The sequence below is a fragment of the Thamnophis elegans genome, chromosome Z, assembly GCF_009769535.1.
Source record: "Thamnophis elegans isolate rThaEle1 chromosome Z, rThaEle1.pri, whole genome shotgun sequence".
Taxonomy (NCBI): Eukaryota; Metazoa; Chordata; class Lepidosauria; order Squamata; family Colubridae; genus Thamnophis; species Thamnophis elegans.
This window is the reverse complement of record NC_045558.1, coordinates 128,965,263-128,985,299: the sequence shown is the minus strand read 5'-3', so window position 1 is coordinate 128,985,299 and position 20,037 is coordinate 128,965,263. Positions and strand designations below refer to the sequence as shown.

At 40.7% G+C, this 20,037-nt stretch overlaps 1 protein-coding gene across 1 annotated transcript; it reads left to right on the top strand.

The window, feature by feature from the left end:
* Positions 1-12,058: 12,058 nt before the first annotated feature.
* Positions 12,059-14,644, top strand: LOC116521760 (vomeronasal type-2 receptor 26-like). The gene is made up of 4 exons (XM_032236418.1): positions 12,059-12,276; positions 13,359-13,365; positions 13,534-13,660; positions 13,746-14,644. Exons 1-4 carry the CDS (start codon positions 12,059-12,061, stop codon positions 14,642-14,644), a joined length of 1,251 nt encoding a protein of 416 aa, XP_032092309.1.
* Positions 14,645-20,037: the final 5,393 nt, after the last annotated feature.

Here is a 20,037-nt window from a genome sequence, read left to right as displayed (position 1 = left end):
AAATAGAAACAAAATTGAACTAGGCACAACAAAGTCACTTCAAGTTTGAAAATAAACCAGGGAGATGGTTGGCATATATATTAAGAAAGGAAAAGCAAAAGACAATGATTGTAAACGTTTATGTAGGCAGTAATGTAATAATAGACATTGAACATTAAAAAGTCCTTTCATAATTTCTATTCACATTTATACAAAAGACAGGAGATTGATACGTCAAAAATAGATGAATATCTTTGAAGGCAACTGCTGTCTAAACCCAGAGGCCTCAATGACCTGATAACTGTTTTTGAAATATCATAAGCCAATTAAAAAAAATGAAGCCAGGCAAAGCCCCAAGCCAAGATGGTCTTACAGGCCAATTGTCAGGCCTGGCACATTCCTGAGAGGACATTAGCCCTATAACTACATCAAGGTAGTATCTTACTTGTACCCAAGGAGCTTCCTCACTGGGGATTATTATGTTTTGTTGCACAATCACCAGATGTTCCGACTGGATTTTGCATTTTAATCTATCTATCACATATATGATGTATGGAGAGCAGAAGAGCCAATAATTGTTTTTGGGAGTTGATGGCTAGACGAATTGATGTATACATTTAATAATAAAATACGGTGTTGTCAGCACTCCTACATTGAATAATTAGGAAAGAAAACACGAGACTCCATTGATAGAAATCAAGTGTACTTTTACTAATTATAAATGATTAGAAGCGTAGCAAAGTGAAGACTGATTATTTAGGTGCGAAAGCTAATGATATATAGTATAACCCATTCCCCACCCCTTGACATCCCAGTTACAGTCCAATCATAATTCTCCCAAGTGTCAGGTGTGAGATAACTTCGAAAGGCATCACCCAGATGGAATGTCGGTGCCATTGGCCTTGGCAGGAAACCTCCTCTGCATGCGCAGAAAGACAGGCAGCAGAAACTCCAGAATCTTCCTCCAGCACAATTAGTATTCCCCTCCCAAATACCATGCCCCCCCTCCCCATTTCAATGGCAGCCGAAGCAGCAGCAAAGCAGAGGCTGACATCCGACCCTCCTCCGGAAAAAGGCAGTCACACCTGGAAAATGACAAAACACAAAAAAACAGACGAACAACAAAAAACAGAAAAAGAAAAAAATGGGGGGGGGAGAGAGAAAGTCATGAAGGAGAGTCAGCTAGGGCTTGTCCGGATAAGCAGAATAGAACTGGCAGAGTAGTTGGGGGGCCTGGAGATGGGACTTGTCCACCCACTCGGCATGAGACTGAGGAAAATGCTTCTAAGCTACCAGGTACTGAAGGCGATTCCGCCATCTACGAGAGTCCAATATTCCCGAACCTCAAAATGCTGCTCACCATCAATCAATAGGGGGGCAGGTGGCGGATCCACTGGCGGACGCAAAGATGAAAAATGAACAGGTTTAATGAGAGTAATGTGGAAAACAGGATATACACGGTTGAGGTGCTTGGGTAGCTGTAAGCAAACCGAAACAGGATTGATGACCTTGATTATGGGAAACGGGCCTACATACTTAGGCCCCAACTTTTTTTGATTTCTGCGTAGTTTGAAGGAACTTTGTGGATAGATAAACTTGGTCACCCACTTTGTACTGATAAGGTTGACAACATTTCTTATCAGCCTGTTTCTTATGCGCACGGTGCGCAGCATCCAAAGTGCGAAATGCCAAAGGCCAAATATGGCGCAACCGCTCACTCCAGTCGGAGATAGATGAGACCTGTGGTTGCTCAAGAGGAACTTCGGGAATAGGAACAAAGTCCTGGCCAAACACAACACGAAAAGGGATGAATCCAGTGCTGCTATGTACAGAATTATTATAAGCCACTTCCGCGTGCGGCAACAAGTCCACCCAATCATCTTGCTGGTAATTGATGAAACAACGTAAATATTGTTCTAGAACAGAATTTGTCCTCTCACAAGCCCCATTAGTCTGAGGGTGGTGGGCGGAGCTTAGACCCTGGGCAGAGCCAATGCGTTTAAGAAATTCTTTCCAGAAGACGGAGGTGAATTGGACGTCCCTATAAGAAATGATGCTTAGCAGTGAGAAGACAGAGTTTCAGGCTATTCCTGAAATTCCCCTATTCCGAAGGAATTTTTGGACGGGTCGAAGACCCTAGCTGTCCCGTAGAGACAGTGAAAGGTGAGGGGAGATCCAGTGACCTCAGAGATGATCGCAAAGTCTCTGGGGGGCGTGGAATTAACCCCTCCTGCCAACTCCTTTCTGGATTAGTTGCATGCTAACCGAAACTGCAGGTTGCCCCTAAGAATGGTATGAGTGGATTCAACTGGTAAGCTGATTTTATTACTCAAAGAGAGATGGTCTGCACTAAAATTTAAGCTAATTGGAACCAAAGAACAGAAGAATCTAGCAGCGAATTGGTCTTTTTTTAATGGATTTATGGCTGATGGTTACCCTATTTCTTAAACGCTTTAAGGAATTCTTCAACATCTCCCCCTGACTCTTTCTAAGTGGGTTGTAAAACTAATGATCTGACGCTTTTATTGCTTGGCTGTGTTGGTCTAAGATCAGATAAGATCGCACAGCTCCCAGCGTGTTTTTACTTGCAAATATCTTAGAGTCTCTAACTACGACACAACATGGCGTCGAATTATATTCCCAAGGGCTTGCTTCATACACTTTTTTCTGCATTTCGAAAACTGTTTGATTCTTATCAAAGATTTGAAAAAAAAATTGGATTATTTGACATTAAAACTTGAAGGAAAAGGTGAGAATGCTGAATGTTTGAATGTTCCTGAAATACAAATGAAAAATGTGAGAAATGATGTCTGGTCTATTTCGGAGGAAGGAAGAAATGCTATGCTGGAAAGGGGGGGAGCTAAAGAAACTACACTTTATGAAACATCATTGGCAGATTCCATAATTCCACCTTTGAGAATTAAAGTCAATTTGAAAAGTTTAACAAGCCTGGGACAACATTATTATCTCATCAGAGACATTCTGAGCAAAAAGGTGCAAAGATATCCCTGTTTGGACTTGCTTATAAAAACATTTGGTAAATCTATTCAAAGAATGGCAATAGGACTGAGAAGGTTTTGTTATTGGAGAGACATAGGCTGACAGATGGAAGAATACAACTTAAAATTAGCTAAATCTAATTACTCTTATTTGTAATAGATATAGCTGAATAATAACTGATATTGATAGTAATGTATATAATATGGAGTTGATATGATAAATAATAATTGGATATGAGAAAGGAAGGTTAGAAATACTTTTGGACTATATATAAAGGTTATTAATTACAATAATTACCACTATTAAAAAATAAAATAAAATATATACAGTTAAATATTAATTAATATGGGGAAAATGTTATGATATATGATATAACTACATAAAGAAGGGAGAATGATAATAAACTATACTGCATGGAAGATGGACTTTTTGGTATTAAATAATATGGATGCTCAGCTAAAATAGGATATGAGGATTTGATGTTAATAGAGGATTTTACAAATAAGTAAATGAAATGTCAGCATGTGGTTATGGACTAAATCTTTGGCATAGTTAAGGTTGAAGGATGTTTGAATAACTGTAGTTAACTAAAAGTGGAGGTATAATGATGTCAATATGATAAACATTTGAATTAAGATATTTGAATTAATATGAATTAATGGAAGAGATGCACCAAAACATGTTGTAACCAGCTAATATACTTTTTTATATATATAATATATACCTGTGTTGTTTTTTCTTTTTTTCTTTTTTGTTTTTTCTTCCCTGCCTTGTCCTTTGTTCTTTTTGTCTTTTTTGTTTTCTTTTTTTCTTGTTGTTGGGTGTTTTTTTTTCTTTTCCCACTGGTGTGGGCATGTATTGTTTAAGAGTATTATTATTATTAATATTTTAAAATAATAATTACAGTCAAATGAAAATGGATATATGACAATGGTGATATGTATGAATATCTGAGTTAAAACACTTGAGTTAACATGAGTTATGTTTGTTGACTGTAGAGGAGATGTATGAAAGTTTATTTGTGACCGATTGATACACTTTCTATAGCATGTAAAGGAGGATGTTGTACTTGTTTTAAATTAAAAATTAAAAAAAAAATAATAATAAAAAAAGAAATGATGCAGTCAGGCACGCCATGCAAACGGTAAAAGTGAGAAATGAAAAGTTTAGCGAGCGCCTTCGTAGAAGTAATCTTAGGGCAAGGTATGAAATGAACTTGCTTGGAAAACAAGTCTGTAACCACCCATATGACCGTGTGCCTCTGGCTTTCAGGAAGTTCGACAATGAAATCCATAGAAATCCCCTTCCAGGGGGCAACAGGGCGAGCTAAAGTCTGGAGTAAACCCTGCGGTTTCACCGGCGGACGCTTAGCGGCTGCACAAACAGGACAGCTGGCAACATAAAATTCAATGTCCTTCTTCAAAGATGGCCACCAAAACTGTCGTTTCACAAGATGCAGCGTCTTCACAAAGCCAAAGTGCCCCGCCAACTTGGAATCATGTGCCCATTGGAGAACCACGAGACGAAGAGAGGCAGGGACGTAAAGTTTCGCTCCAATCCATGGCAAATCATCTCTCATTGTGCATTCACCTTGATGCTGCTGGAACCAATCATCTTGAGGAAGGGCTTTTTTGGTGTCAGAAAGGAAATCTTGAGACACGTCCATCTTAGAGTGTGTCTGTTGCCTAGTAACAACAGGAGCAGCGAGGCTGGATGCGGGAACTATGGGTTGAACAATACTAAGCTTAGAGCTGTTGTACTGAGGGAGTCTGGACAAAGCATCAGCCATGAAATTCTTCCCCCCCCCCCCAGGATGTACTTAAGTGTGAAATTAAAACAATTGAAATGCTGAGCCCAGCGCATCTGCTTAGGGGAGTGTCGCCTGGTCATCCTCAAAGCTTCCAAGTTTTTATGGTCAGTCCACACCTCAAACGGGGGCTCCAGGAAGTGGCGCCATGTGGCCAAAGCCCAACGTACAGCAAATGCTTCTTTCTCCCAGATCGCCCAACGTCTCTCTGTCTCTGTGAGTTTACGAGAGGTGTAGGCACAAGGTTGTAGATTACCTTGGTCATTAGTCTGAAGCAAAACGGCTCCCACTACCACATCACTGGCATCAGCTTGAACGACATAAGGCTTGTCCATATCTGGATGCTTTAGAACTGGCTCTTCGGCAAAAAGTCTCTTCAACTTTTCAAACGCAGCTTGACACTCCATGGTCCAATTCAACGGTTTGCTAGGTTTAGGTTTCGGCCCACCTTTGGACAAATTTGTGATGGGAAGTGCAATTTTGGCAAAAGAAGGGTTGAACTGACGGTAGAAATGAGCAAAACCCAAAAATTTATGTAATTGCCTCCGTGTGCAGGGCGCCTCCCACTCAGTGACCGCTTTGACCTTAGCGGGGTCCATTTCCACCCCTGTGGGTGAGATACGATAGCCAAGGTAGTCTATCTTCTCCTGGTGAAATTCACATTTGGATAACTTGGCATAAAGTTCCGCAGCTTGGAGTTTCTTCAGGACAGTGCGGACCAACTTGACGTGTTCTTCATATGTTTGTGTGTAAATAAGGATATCATCTAAATATACGATAACACCCTTGTAAAGGTGGTCATGCAAAATCTCATTAATTAGTTGCATGAAAACTGCAGGTGCCCCCTGCAGGCCAAAGGCATTACACGGAACTGGAAGCAACCCAGGGGGCAGTTGAAAGCAGTCTTCCACTCATCTCCCTCCTTTATTCGGACTCTATAGTATGCCTCCCTTAAGTCCAGTTTAGTAAAAATGCGGCCTTTTCCCAGTTGGGCCAGCATGTCCTTCATCAGAGGCAAAGGGTAGAGATTATGAGAAGAGATTGAATTAAGGTTCTTAAAATTAACACATAAGCGCAGAGAGCCATCTTTCTTCTCCCTGAATAGTACAGGGCCGCCACCTTGGGTCTGGCTGGTTCAATGAAACCCCTTTGTAAGTTCTTGTCAATAAACTTTCTCATTTCCTCCATCTCTCTGGGCGACATAGAATAAATTTGGGGTTTTGGAAGCGGTACTCCAGGCAAAATTTCGATGGAGCAGTCAGTGCTTCTGTGGAGTGGAAGCTTATCTGAAGATTTTTCACTAAAAACCCCCTTTAGGTCCCAATATTCTTTCAGAATCTTCTCCTCCCCCTCAATTTTCTCCTGGCCCCTGGCGGCCAATGCGGGGCTGGAGCCACCAGGCTCAGGGGCATTGGCATCCCCGTCTGGGGCTGTGCTGGTCCGGATGCGCAGCCACCCCTCCCTCCAGTTAATGCGAGGGTTCCATTTTCGAAGCCAGGGAAGTCCTAAAATAAGGGGTCTGTCCATCCCAGGTGCCACAATAAAAGAGATCAATTCTACATGGGTGCCCATTTTCATCTCTAGAGGTTCAGTGTAGAAATGGGCTGCCCCCCCCCTGCAATGGATGCATCGATTTGGCAAAAAACAATAGGGATTTTTAAAGTCCTCAATTTCAAGCCCAGTTTCTCAACCATTGCAGGATTAATCATACATCTAGAACAGCCTAAATCAAGGAGGGCAGAAAGCCACTCCGTCTTCCCAGCTGGTGGCACCCTTAACTCAATCAGGATCAACATGGGGCCTTTAAAAGAATTCACCCAACGTGGTGAGGCGTCGTCATCGGAGTCATCAGAGGAGCTGGTGGTCACGTCCGCTTCCTCCTCTGCCTCCTGCCGGAAATGCTGGGGTGTATTTTCTGCAGCAAAGGCAGCCTCCTTCTTCCTCCCAGGACCTTGCTGGTCTTCCCTTCCCTCTTGGTAGGGGGTGGGGTGGTTGGAGGAAGTTTAACAATCCATGGCTCGATGGCCCCCTTTCCAACAACAGAAGCACGTGAAAGGCTTGGCCTTGCTGGCGGAGCTTCCCTTCCCTTCATCCCTGAAACGGAATGGGGGCCTTTGAGCTGGAGGGGTCGATTTCTCTGCTTTTTCCTCTTTTGCACGTTGAAGTCTAATTAAGTCAAGTTCAACATCTGCTGCATTTTCGTACCAAGCAACCACTCGCTTGGGAAGGTGTCTGTTAACGCATTGTTGATAAATGTCCTCATTTAATCCCAATGCAAACTGATCCAGGATCGCTTCTTCAGACCAACCCCTCATAAATGATGAAAGCTGTTGAAACTCCTGAATATATTCAGTCACCGGTCTATCTCCCTGTTTTAGGGTCATAAATTTCACCCTCCCTCATTTCTCAATCAGCGGATCATCAAACCTCCTCTTTAGAGCAGTCATAAAGGCATCAAAATTCCTCAGGAGAGGGGAGTTGGATTGGTGTAAGCTGACCATCCAATCGGCCGCTTTTCCTTCCAAAGAAAGTAAAACTATTTGCACTTTCATCGTATCTCTTTCTAAATCGGGCCCATAAAGTTCCATAAAGTTCCAAATCTGAATCACAAAAAGACCCAGGTACTTGGCATCACCGTTATATTTTACTGGTAAGGGAGAGACTTTTGCCATTCTGCATCTTCTGGGGGGGGGCTACTCTGGCAGAAGTCCTGGCTGGGGGGGAGGCTGTTTCTGGGTTTGTTTGCTCCCATCCCCCCTCAACCTCTTCACCCTCCCTAAATTTATGCAAGGAGTACCTTTGTGCAAATTCTTCCGTTTGCTCTCAGGATCTCCGCTTGGTCATAGCTTCTTCCCAATCTGCTGATTTTTTCCTTTGTTTCCATTTGGTAACTCCTGCATCCAAATTCTCCAGATCCTCTTTTTGCCCCACATCCATCGGGGCCGAACCGCAGGTTTCTCTACCCTTAGGTGAGCTAGCCTTTCAGGTAAAGTTGGTTCTGCAGTTTCTTTCTCAATCTCCTCCTCATCGCTCGCTTGCAATGTCATTCTCTCCATTCCTTCTTTTGAGTACACCCCCCACGGTAGGTTGAAAACTCCTGGTGGGGTGTGAGGGAGTCTTCGCTTACTGTCAGCACTCCTCCATTGAATAGTTAGGAAAGAAAACCATGAGACTCCATTGATAGAAATGAAGTGTACTTTTACTAATTATAAATTATTAGAAGCGTAGCAAAGCGAAGACTGATTATTTAGGCGCGAAAGCAAATGATATATAGAATAGCCCATTCCCCACCCCTTGGCATCCCAGTTACAGTCCAATCATAATTCTCCCAAGTGTCAGGTGTGAGATAACTTCGAAAGGCATCACCCAGATGGAATGTCGGTGCCGTTGGCCTTGGCGGGAAACCTCCAAGGCAGCAGAAACTCCACAATCTTCCTCCAGCACAATTAGTATTCCCCTCCCAAATACCATGCCCCCCTCCCCGTTTCAATGGCAGCCAAAGCAGCAGCAAAGCAGAGGCTGACAGGTGTTGGCTATGTAATAGTATACATGTTATGAAAATTAAAAAAAAAAACTTTACAAAGGAAAAATGGACAAAAATTGAGGACTATTTGTATGACGTTGGTGGGGAACTCAGGTTCTGATGTGAGATTCCCCAATCACAAAAAAGGACCAGTATCATCTTCATTGCTAGGAATCTCCAGGTTTTGTAGAAGTACACCAGAGAGGGACTTCCAGAAGATTCCTGAGGGGGGGGGGAGGTCTGGCACATGCATTAAAAATATGATCATATTTTGACAATCAAGAGAGGATATCAAGTGACAGCAGAGGACAGTGAATTAATGTTGTATTCATGTAACACAATGCACTCAACTACAGTTGACATATTTTGTAGTCAATTGTGGGATCTTGGGATTTACACCTTTTCCAACTTCTGTTTCTGTATGATGCAACTATTTTTTGTTTATTTTGCACCCATAGACTATTTTCTTCAATCACATCCTTAACTTATGAATGAAATACACTGAAGGCACTTTTAGCTAGATCAGAGAAATAATTGATTGATTCATTAAATTGGTACTCCTACCAGTCTCATTATGATGTTTCACATGTCTTTTTCTGTGTCTCAAGAAAAAAAATATTGATGATGTACAAGAATCAGGAATGAAAATACCAATGACTATATCAAATAAATAACAATACATTTTTAAAAAGTGAAGCAATAAACCTGTAGTAAAAAGGCATTCCATGAACACCTACAAATAATTGCATTAAACAATTAATGGAATGGAATCAAGTGCAGTTGGGTAGAGAATGTGGTATTAGTGTAGTGTAAGAATGGATAGGAGAGGATAGGACAGGACAGGACTGAACTAAACTGGACAGGAGAAGAATAGAACAGAACAGAACAGAAAAGAATAATAATGCCCTTACACATACATATATTTACATCTACAGGATAGATACATTTACATACAGGATAGGATAGGATAGGATAGGATAGGATAGGATAGGATAGGATAGGATAGGATAGGATAGGATAGGATAGGATAGGATAGGATAGGATAGGATAGGACTGAACTGAACTGGACAGGAGAAGAGAAGAATAGAATGGAATGTTTTGTGTATTTTGAGGGAAAGACGCAGGAGCCATGGAACAGAAAGCAAGATGTTTATTAGAAGATGTCAGTGATTTAGCTTCCGTTGCAAACGGTCACGGTATTTATACTCTCAGGCACCAACTGTCATTTAACTGTCACTTCAACATCCAATCACAGGCTGTGCTTCGTCCCAGCCAATCAGGTTGCAGCACAGGCTGTTGCTGGGTATACAATACTCCTTCCCCCCAGTTATTTGCATAATCACCATCTATTTGTGTGTTATCTATTTGCATGTTATTTATTTGCATTTTTTGTGTTATCTTTATTTATTTGCATTTTTGTGTTATCAATTTGCGTGTTGTTTCACATTCAACATTTACAACTTTATTTATTTGCATTTTTGTGTTATCTATTTGCGTGTTGTTTCACATTCAACATTCACAATTCTCTCCTTCCCCCCAGTTATTTGGATATTCCCAATCCAGCCAATTGCACATTCACACTCCGTGTTGTTTCACATTCAACATTTACATATATATTATTTGCATATTCACCATTTACATTCCCCCCTCCAGTTCTGCACATGCGTTCTGCGCCTCGACGTTGCTGCGGCCCGCAAATTGGCTCAGGACCTTCAATCGAACTCTGTGGCTCGTTCCTGAGTTTTAAATAGGCCAACGGAAGAGGACAGCGGGGCCAGCAGCGGCAGGGAGGCAGTATAACTGGTAAGGCCAGCGAGGCAACGAGCAGGCATCAGCGGATTAGGATGGAGAGGTTTGTTTGTGTAGGAGGAGATTGTGAGCGGCTTTGTGGATTTGGCGCCGGCGGCGTTGGCCTTCCTCGGCTCCCCGGCTGCTCGATCGGAATGCAGGCAGGGTCCGCTGTTGCTGATAGGTTCGGCTGACAGGAATTTCTTGCTGGCGGTTGCTCCAGAGAAGGGTTAGGCTGACCGAGCGGAGCTGACTTTGAAGAACGGCGGCGGTTCTTGCTGGCAGGAGGCAGACTTCGGAGACGCTGTAGAACGTCGGACTTCTGGGCTGCTTTGTATTTTTAGGTGGCTAAGCGAGCGATAGGCTGAGGCTAAGGTAGCGTAGCCGGTTTCGGAGACTCCTGGTAGGCAGACAGCGGGCCGGGTGGATCAGCGGTGGCTTCAGGCAGCAGCGGCGGCTGGCGGCTTTGGAGGAGCTGCTTCTCAGGAGGCAGGTAGAGCAGGCTGGTAGAGCAGACTTGTCGAAGCTGCCCAATGGGAGGTGCGAGGAGCTGCAGAGCAAGCTACAGTCTCATCAGGGACTACTTGGAACGATTTGTCAGTGGTTTGATGGACATCGCTCCACAGCAGAGCCTCTTTGCAAGAGCAGATGGAGGCAGGCAGAGCTTCGCAGACAGACAGGCGTCTCGGCTGCTGCGCGGCTGAGCTGAATTCCTCAACTACAGCTACAGTTCCAACGCCGTTCAGTGGAACGAGTAGTGGCCATTCAGATACTTGGTGGCCTGATAGAGATGGAAGGAAGCGGCAGTGGCCAAGCTAGTTGTGGCCATGCACTTTGTATTTGTGAATTGGAGCCGGTTGAGGCGACTTCAATTCAAACGCAGTTTATATTTGTGAAGTAGAGCCGGTTGAGGCGACTTCTAATCGAACACAGTTTGTTGGAGGTGTTTGGCAGCAGTGGTGCCGTAATGACAGCTGACAGGCAGGCAGGCAAGCAGCTTCAGCCGCGGTGCGGTTGAGCCGTCGCGATTCGTAGCTCGTCCCTGAGCAGTGGCGGCGGCTCCAGCTGAGGTTAAGCACGGGAGCCCATCCCTCTGTCTGATGCAGGCCACGCCTGAGGATCTACTCAGATTGGCGTGATCGGAGGCGAAACCTGAGGCGGTGGCAACTGCTGCTGCAGCTCTGACAGGTCTTCAATGCATTTTTCTTCGCGTTCACTTGGTTGCGTTGCGACTGGCTTATTGTCTATTATTATTCCAGGCTCTGCGAAATCGCGATCCCATCCTCGTCACCAGTTTTGTGTATTGTGAGGGAAAGACGCAGGAGCCATGGAACAGAGAGCAAGATGTTTATTAGAAGATGTCAGCGATTCAGCTTCTGTTGCAAATGGTCACGGTATTTATACTCTCAGCCACACACTGTCATTTAATTGTCACTTCAACATCCAATCACAGGCTGTGCTTCGTCCCAGCCAATCGGGGCGCAGCACAGGCTGTTGCTGGGTATACAATAGAATGGAATGGAATGGAATAGAATAGAATAGAATACTAATGCCCTTACATATACATATAATTTACATCTCCATCTCTCTTTATTATGGATATAATCATTTTATTTTATTTTGTCTTGTGGCTCATGTGTTCCTGCCTCTGCAAGACCTCACATGTTTTGAAGTTGTTCACATATGTGACTGTTATACTGTCATTAGTAAATTAGTCAGTTTTCTCTTCCAAATCCTATGGGATTCCATGAAAATAAGAGCAACTAACACTGCATAATGGTATTTATTGTCCCCATCCTATTCCAACCCATAGCTGGGAACCCCAAAGCTCTGTGAGTTGTTTTGATAGTATGTTGCTCTCTCTAGAAAAACATCTCCAGAAGGCATATCAATCTGATCTACTTCAAAGATCTTGTTGCAGACAAAGGTATTTGTACACAGAAAGAAGGCACTCATGGAAGATGTTAGTATTTGTGGAGTTGCTTTTAATAGCATTGCCTGAAGTGGTGTGCAAGAATCCTAGCCTTCAATGTGACTTGCAGGAGCCTCTTCCTATTCGGCACACCTATCATCAGCTTGGCGACATTAATGTTGCTGGCATTATTTCTGCCTTCTTTGCATCTTCTAATCCCGTTGATTTCATTCAAGATCCTTCTCAGGAATTTCATGATGGACTTGTGTAAGTATATCATTGATTTATTGTCAAGCTCTGAACCCTCCTGGTAAATCACATGATGCTTGAAATATTTTCCTTCAATTGCAAAAACTCCAGAAAGAAACTTCTAAAATAGGATATCTAGGTTTAGTTTATGTAAAGATATATTTCACTTCATTTTCCAGGTAAAGTCAAAACATTTGAAATAGAGATCAAATCTTCACTGGCATGCAGGTGCTAGATCTGCCCCTATCTGATCCCTAGAGGAAAGAAAGACCCTCTACTCCATTTTGTTAAAGCAAACGGTTCTTTTATTAAAGATGTTGGTTGCAGTAATGTGAAGCCAGCTCTGAATTCTTCTGTACTTGCAAGATACAAAAAAGCTTCATGCATAGCCCATTCTTCCTCCATCTCTGTGACCAGTCTGTTTCCAGCCAACCAGATAATGCTGAAATATTTGCAGATAATCCACATATTTCTCAGGCTCCACCTTGGGATGCTGGTACAAACAAGAGCTGCCTGTTCTGTCTTTATCACTGTCATTCCCCCTCCAAATTTCCCATCACCTATAACTACAGCTTTATTACCCTTTCATAGCCCCACCTCTGCCTGATTTTCACAGCAGGTAGCCTTTGAGGTTCCAAGCTGAATCTGCCTGAGGTGACATTAGCCTTCTCAGTTGACAGTTATGGTGATCTGGTACTCTCAACATTTTAAGAACTTGCCACAGATTGTTGTGATCCACATAATCAAAGGCTTTAGCATGGTAATGAAGCAGAAGTAGATGGTTTTCTGGAATTACATTGCTTTCTCTTAATCCAGCAAATGCAGGAAATTTGATCTCCAGTTTCTCTGCCTTTTCAAAAAATCATTTGTACTTTTAGTTCTTGGTTCATGTAATACTGAAGCCTAACGTGTACCATTTTGAATATAACCTGGCTTGCGTGTGAAATGAGTGCAATTATATGGTACTTTTATAAATCCTAGTATTTATTATATATTTATATCAGATGTGATCTGGCTTAAATAGCTTTTGCAATTAGACCACGGAGCTTAATTTTATTTTTTGCTAATTATTTATTGTGCAATTCTATGTTATTTTTAAGGGAGATGGTGATTAATGAACGCTACATATATTTATTTAATTATAATTTCAGGGCAATTATATCAAAAATTATGTCATGCTGCTACTTCATTTTTAATCTGTTGATTCCCCAGTAACTCTCCAAGCACTTCCTTTCCGCTCCGTATTTTAAAATATTCTTCTTCATTCATTGGTAGGAGTTACCTTTATCTTTGTGTAATGATCCTTGTGAGACAGGACACAGCAAGGCCAAGAAAGAAGGAAAGCTGTTTTGTTGCTATGATTGCCATCGGTGTCCAGAGGGGAACATATCACAGGAGAAGGGTAGGAAAATTCCAAAAATAATATGACTAAGCCATGATGGCACAGCACTATAATTCCTACTAATTCACCTGCATTCTTATTTCAGACATAGATGACTGTTCTCCATGTCCACAAGGTCAATATCCAAATCCTGGGAAAAATATGTGCATTCCAAAGCGGATCATCTTTTTGTCCTATGAAGAACCTTTTGGGATCAGTCTGACTGTTCTTTCTCTTTGCTTTTCTTTAATGACAACATTGGTAATCACAATCTTCATGAAACACAAAGAAACTCCCATCGTCAAAGCCAACAACCTGAATCTCACTTATACACTCCTAGTTTGTCTTCTCCTATCTTTCCTTTGTGTCTTTCTATTTGTTGGGAGGCCCACTACGATTGTGTGTCTCTTTCGACAACCAGATTTTGGCCTCATCTTTTCTGTGGCAGTTTCATGTGTATTGGCCAAAACCTTTCTTGTGGTTCTAGCATTCATGGCTACCAAACCTGGTTCCAGACAGAGGAAATGGGTGGGGGGAAAGATGGTCAGTTTCATTCTATTATCCTGTTCCATTGTTCAAATATGTATTTGTGCTGCATGGCTGATAACATCCCCACCATATCCAGATATTGATGCAGAGACAATGTCTGAAGAAGTCATCCTTGAGTGCAATGAAGACTCTGTCATGTTCTACTGTGTTTTGGGCTTTATGGGTTTTCTTGCTCTCCTTAGTTTCTCTGCTGCTTTTCTAGCTAGGAATTTACCTGACAGCTTCAATGAAGCCAAATTCATCACCTTCAGCATGTTGGTCTTCTGCAGTGTTTGGTTGTGTTTTATTCCAACCTATCTAAGCACAAGGGGAAAATATACATTGGCTGTGGAGATCTTCTCAATGATCTCCTCCAGTGCTGGCTTATTGTTTTGTATCTTTTTTCCCAAGTGTTTTATTATTGTGATGAGACCTGAACTGAATGATAAACATCAGCTCATGAAGAGAAAGTTTTAAGAAATCTTTATCTTTGATTGATATGTTTTATATCTGCATGTTGGAGAACAAATAACAGGGGTCTATAAAAACATAAATTGTAGCACAAATTAATGGATTGACATATTTATTGACATTATTGATTTATTGACATATTTTAGTATGTTATTGTGAGCGCTGATTAAATGTATCGATTCAATGTGAATTGTCATTTTCTCTTTCCTGATCATCTTAATTCATGTACAGCAGAATGTGTAAGAAGAAGTGTAGTCAAATACATGTAAGAATTTGTTTAAACATGGAAGGTCTATGATTTTTTTTTCTGAAGAAATTGGACAGAGGGAATTCAATTGTAGTCATCACTCGAAACGCTTGGGATAAATTCAAAATCTGGCCTTTTACTCAATAGAAAAAAACAGAAATCTATGGCACAAAAAATAATTGTAGTAAATTCAAATAAATTCCATCAGAAATCCAATACATTCTAATATCCAACTTGCGTATTCGTCTCCTTTTAAGAGATTCAATTATGATGACTGTGTAGAACAGCATGTTTCATGGTCATAAATTTATTTGAGTAGATGAGATTTTTGGAACACTTGAATAACTATTTAGAACTGCAGGGTCTATTGTAATAAGTCTGTTTGAGTAGATAGTTTTGCAATATTTGAATGAGAGGCACACTGTGATTCTAAGTGCTAGTTGATGACCCCAATGGGTTTAAGTGTTTACACATGCTGGCAGAAGAGGCGCGCTCTGGATCCCATAGATCAAGGAATTTGGCTTACAGGGTACAGGAGAAAAGTCTTTTCTCTGCCTGCTGAGGTGATTAATTTGTTGCTACCCCCTCCTCATGCATACCTTACTCCCCTCTCCCATCTTGGTTAGATGAATTGTAAGTGAATTTTAAAGATATGCATTTTTGTTGTTTCATGATTCCTTATCATATTTTAATCATTGGAATATAAATTGTGTAGGATCATCTTGGCAAAATGGATGGCATAGGCATCAGCAATAGAAAAATCTCTCTTTGCTAATCTTATTTTCCAGCCTGATGTTTCATTTTGGTGGCACACTTTTTGGCTTTTTTCTTCTTCATTGATTTTGCAACCTAGCTATTCAGTTATAATTGCAACTGTCTTGTACATTGTTTGGTTTGTTTCTTGCAGTGAGTGGGTGCTTGTATTTGATTTGATATTACAAATATTATATTAGATATTACAGTATTGGTATCTTTTAATACTTATGCTAGTCATATCTTTGGAACAAGCTTCAACATAGGGAACCTTATTCTGTGGTTTTTGTTCTCTTTTATCTGTTCAATTATTTTTTGCTTCAATTCTTCTAACTCTTTAGTTGCAGGGCTTTGTTCTATTTTCTTCTCAAAATGAAAACAATTCTAGTTTCCTGTATTGCCAATTCCTTCTGGTTTGTCTCTACAATCTGAGTTACCTCTGGCAAGGCTTAGATTTCTTTGCTCTGGGTAGACCTTTTCAATTCTTCCAATTCAGCTTCTGTGAATAATTTATTTCATACTATAAATCATTACTCATCTGCTAGCCTCTGTTTTGTTATTTCCAATTCTAGATTGGAATAGGTAGGTTATTTTCCAGAAATGGTGCATTCACTTCAAATGTCCTGTTATTCCTGGACTTGATCTGTAATAATAGATAATTAATTCTTTACTTTCAAACACTGGGTCAACATTGTGATCAACATTGTAGATCCTGGCCCTGGTTGCTTAGCCAACAGTCCTTTAGCTCATTTTTCACCAGATGTCCAGTAACTCCAAAACCTTAGCATGGTTCTTGTTGACATGGGCAATGGCATATGGGTTCCTCAGAACACAACCACACCAAGGCACTCAAATAACTGCATCACTGGGGATTATTATGTTTTATTGCACAATCACCATATGTTCAGATTGGCATTTTTTAAATCTTCATATGAAATCCATGCCAAAGACTCTTCTGGTGGAGCCTTCTGGTGGAAGAAGTCAGGGGAGTTCTAAGCTTTCCTACAGATCTTCTTGGGCTTTTCTTTTAAGCCAGAAGAACCCCACAACCGTGGATAGGGGGATGCTTTGGATTTTGACCCTTTTACTCAGGGTCTGCAACCAGTTTAACAGTCAGTTCAATGATCACATGCTCACATGCCTAACACACTTTTGCACATCATTCAAAATACAGCAATTTGAACCCCAGCTGCTTATATTCTAAGGCAGCCCCTGTAAGTAGAACTGCAGAGATGCGAAAATCAGTTGTGCCACGTAAATCAGCGGAGCCAGAAAGAAGGAAATATAGGACAGGATAGAGTGGCATGTGGTTGGGTGGGGCCACTGATTTTCTGAACTACCAGTTCACCTCAACCTGCCCGATCTGGCAAGAAGCCCGCCACTACTTTTCCTTACTTGGGCAGATGGGCACACTCAGACTTCTTCTTGAAGAAAAAGAAGAAGTAATTGGATGAATCCCAGAATGGGGCGGGGCAGTCCAGCAAGTTCACTGTGGCAGAATCAGCCATTCTCAATGGACAATAAAGGGTGTCTTCTTAGACACTAGGTTGGGGTTGTTCTTTTTTCCAATGTTTACCTTTCATACTGAAAGAGGTTTTCTCTAGTTGCAGCCTGCCTTTTTTTGGGGGGGGGGGTCTATCATCATTTTGGAGGATTTGTGATTGAAAGATAGCGAGGGGGAGCAGCTGGGATATCCAAGCCCAACAAACAAACTGCAAATAACTTGAAATTAAGCATTGTGTAAACTATTCCTAAAAATACTTTTGCAATTTTTTTCTTAAAGCTTTCAGAGAACTTTATATAATTAGCTGACTCTATAGATCTGGGTTTTTTTTTGGGGGGGGGAGTATAAATAAGAACTCTCTGTACAAACTTCTGAGACTGCTATGAGGTAGGGGTGAACAATTTCATTTTTAATATCTCCTGAATGGCCATTTGTGGCAAAGACTAAGTTTAGAGGCTTTTATATAATAGTGCTGATTAATCAATAGAGGAAGCCAAAGACTTTAGTATTGCCAACTCTCTTTAAGGTTCCATTAGTCTTAAACCCACTGGAATATAATTTATAAATATGAAAATTTTACCTTTAAAATTAAATATTGTCATTTTAAACCCAAAGACATAGCTATGAAAAAGAAGACAGAAAAATTAGGCAGATGATCAGCAGATATAGAACTCTTAAAGCCTTTTATGGCCGAGCATATGTTAAAACCACATAACCAAATTAAAAATGTCAGAAGAAGCTTGAAGCAAAGTTTGATTCACCAGCAAGGGAACTCTGGGAAGAAATCCAATGTCTGAAATAGGAAACATGTGAAAGCCCGACTAGATTGTATGGAGCATAAATTGGGGAAGACAAACTCTTTATGTGAAGCTGAATTGGAAGAGATAACAATTCTGGAAGTTCAGATTAAAGAACCCCGATTAAGATTTTGTGGAATACCTGACCAAGCAGGAGAACATATCAGATTAAGGACAGTGAAGGCCTTGGCTCAGTTAATTAATAAAGAGGAAAAAGAAATAGGAGATGATTTGGGCAAGATTTACAAAATAAATTCAAGATTTGCCATCATGATAAAGTTATCATGGGATGTTATAATTCATTTTGTAAGAAGAATAACAAGGGATCAGATTCTGGATTGCCATTTTATCAGCTGGTATAAAAAAGATCAATGGAGTTATTTTATATATAAACCCCAATTTAAATCCAAGCTACCTATAGCAGATGAATATGGTAGATTTGCAGTAGTTGAAATTGAACTCAATGGAATAAAATCAAAAATGTATGTAGGCCAAATGATGATAGAAGCATTTTTTTAAAAAAATTAATGGACCTGTTACTGCCCTTTTCATGTGGAAACTGGCTTATGATGGGGGATTGGAATGCAATGACTACACAAGCTTTGGGTATCGATCAAGGGGATTAAACCCTCACAGGGTAAATTATAAAAGTCTTCCTTTGAGATGATGGAAAATCGAATATTAATAGATTCATGGAGAAATAAAAATGGAGACACCAGAGAATATACCTTTTTTCCTGAAAGTCATTAATCTTTTTCAAGGATTGACATGATATGGATATTTAAAAATCTCTCAAATAAAATTCTGAAAGTGGACATTCTGCCTAAATCTTTTTCTGATCATTATCCTGTGCTTCCTGTTTTAAGAGGAAAGAGCTCGATTTTTAATGGAGATTAAATGAAGCTAATCTACAAAATGATTATAAAAGACCAAAAGGAAACTGCAAGTGGCTTTTGATAATAATATAGGTAAAAGGACAAGCTTAATGACAGTATGGGGTGCCAATAAAGAGGTTATGAGGGGCCATGTTATACAGCACAATCATTTAGGAAACAAAAAATCTCAGGAAAAGACACAAAGGATATTGGATCCAATGAGACCGAAATAAATTCAACTGCAAAAGACACCCATGGATCATATAGTTTTACACCATATCAAATTCTTACAAAAACTATTGTCTATGTTAACAGTACAGGAAATAGAAACAAAATTGAACTAGGCACAACGAAGAAACTTCAAGTTTGCAAATAAACTAGGGAGATGGTTGGCATATAAATTAAGAAAGGAAAAGCAAAAGACAATGTTTGGAAAAAAATTTGAAGGCTGTAATTTAATAAGAAACAATGAATTTATTAAAAAGTTCTTTCAAAATTTCTATTCAAATTTATATAAAACACAGGAGATAGATATGTCAAAAATAGATGAATATCTTTGAAGGCAACAGCTGCCTAAACTGAGAGGCATCAATGACTCGATAGCTGTTGTTGAGATATCAGAAGCCTTTAAAAAAATGAAGCCAGGCAAAGCCCCAGGCCCGGATGGTCTTACAAGCCAATTGTCAGGTCTGGAAGCCATCTTTTGCATTAGGCCTTCAGACCTGGGAAATTTATTGCTGTGGGAAAATGGGAGTGTGGATTGAATGGAGTGGGGTAGATATAGTCAAAATAACATTTCTTTCTCTGTGAGTCAAGGACATCTTGTCCTGCACGTGGAGTGCAATGACAGGGAGTCATCTCCAGTTCCATTGGTGCTTCATTGGACCATGTTATGGACATGTGGACTTGGACTTTGGTTTGGGTTGGGAAAACCTGGAAACTTTCATATTTGGGTTTTTCCAGATGTGCCAAAATGACATCTCTAAGAAAATGGAACTTTGAGAAAGTTTCTCAAAGTCCTCTGCACATCCTCACATGTTTTGAAGTTTTTCACATATGTGACTGTTTTACTATCATTATTAAATTAGTGAGTTTTCTCTTCCAAATCCTATGGGACTTCATTAAAATAGGAGCAACTGACACTGAATAATAGTATTTATTGTCCCCATCCTATTCCAACCCATGGCTGGGAGCCCCAAAGCTCTGTGAGTTGATTTGATAGT

Excerpts from the sequence above, each read along its gene's own strand:
- LOC116521760 (XM_032236418.1), top strand. The coding sequence starts at position 12,059 with ATGTTAGTATTTGTGGAGTTGCTTTTAATAGCATTGCCTGAAGTGGTG. Across the intron at positions 13,661-13,745 it reads GAACATATCACAGGAGAAGG|ACATAGATGACTGTTCTCCA; the intron begins GTAGGAAAATTC and ends TTCTTATTTCAG.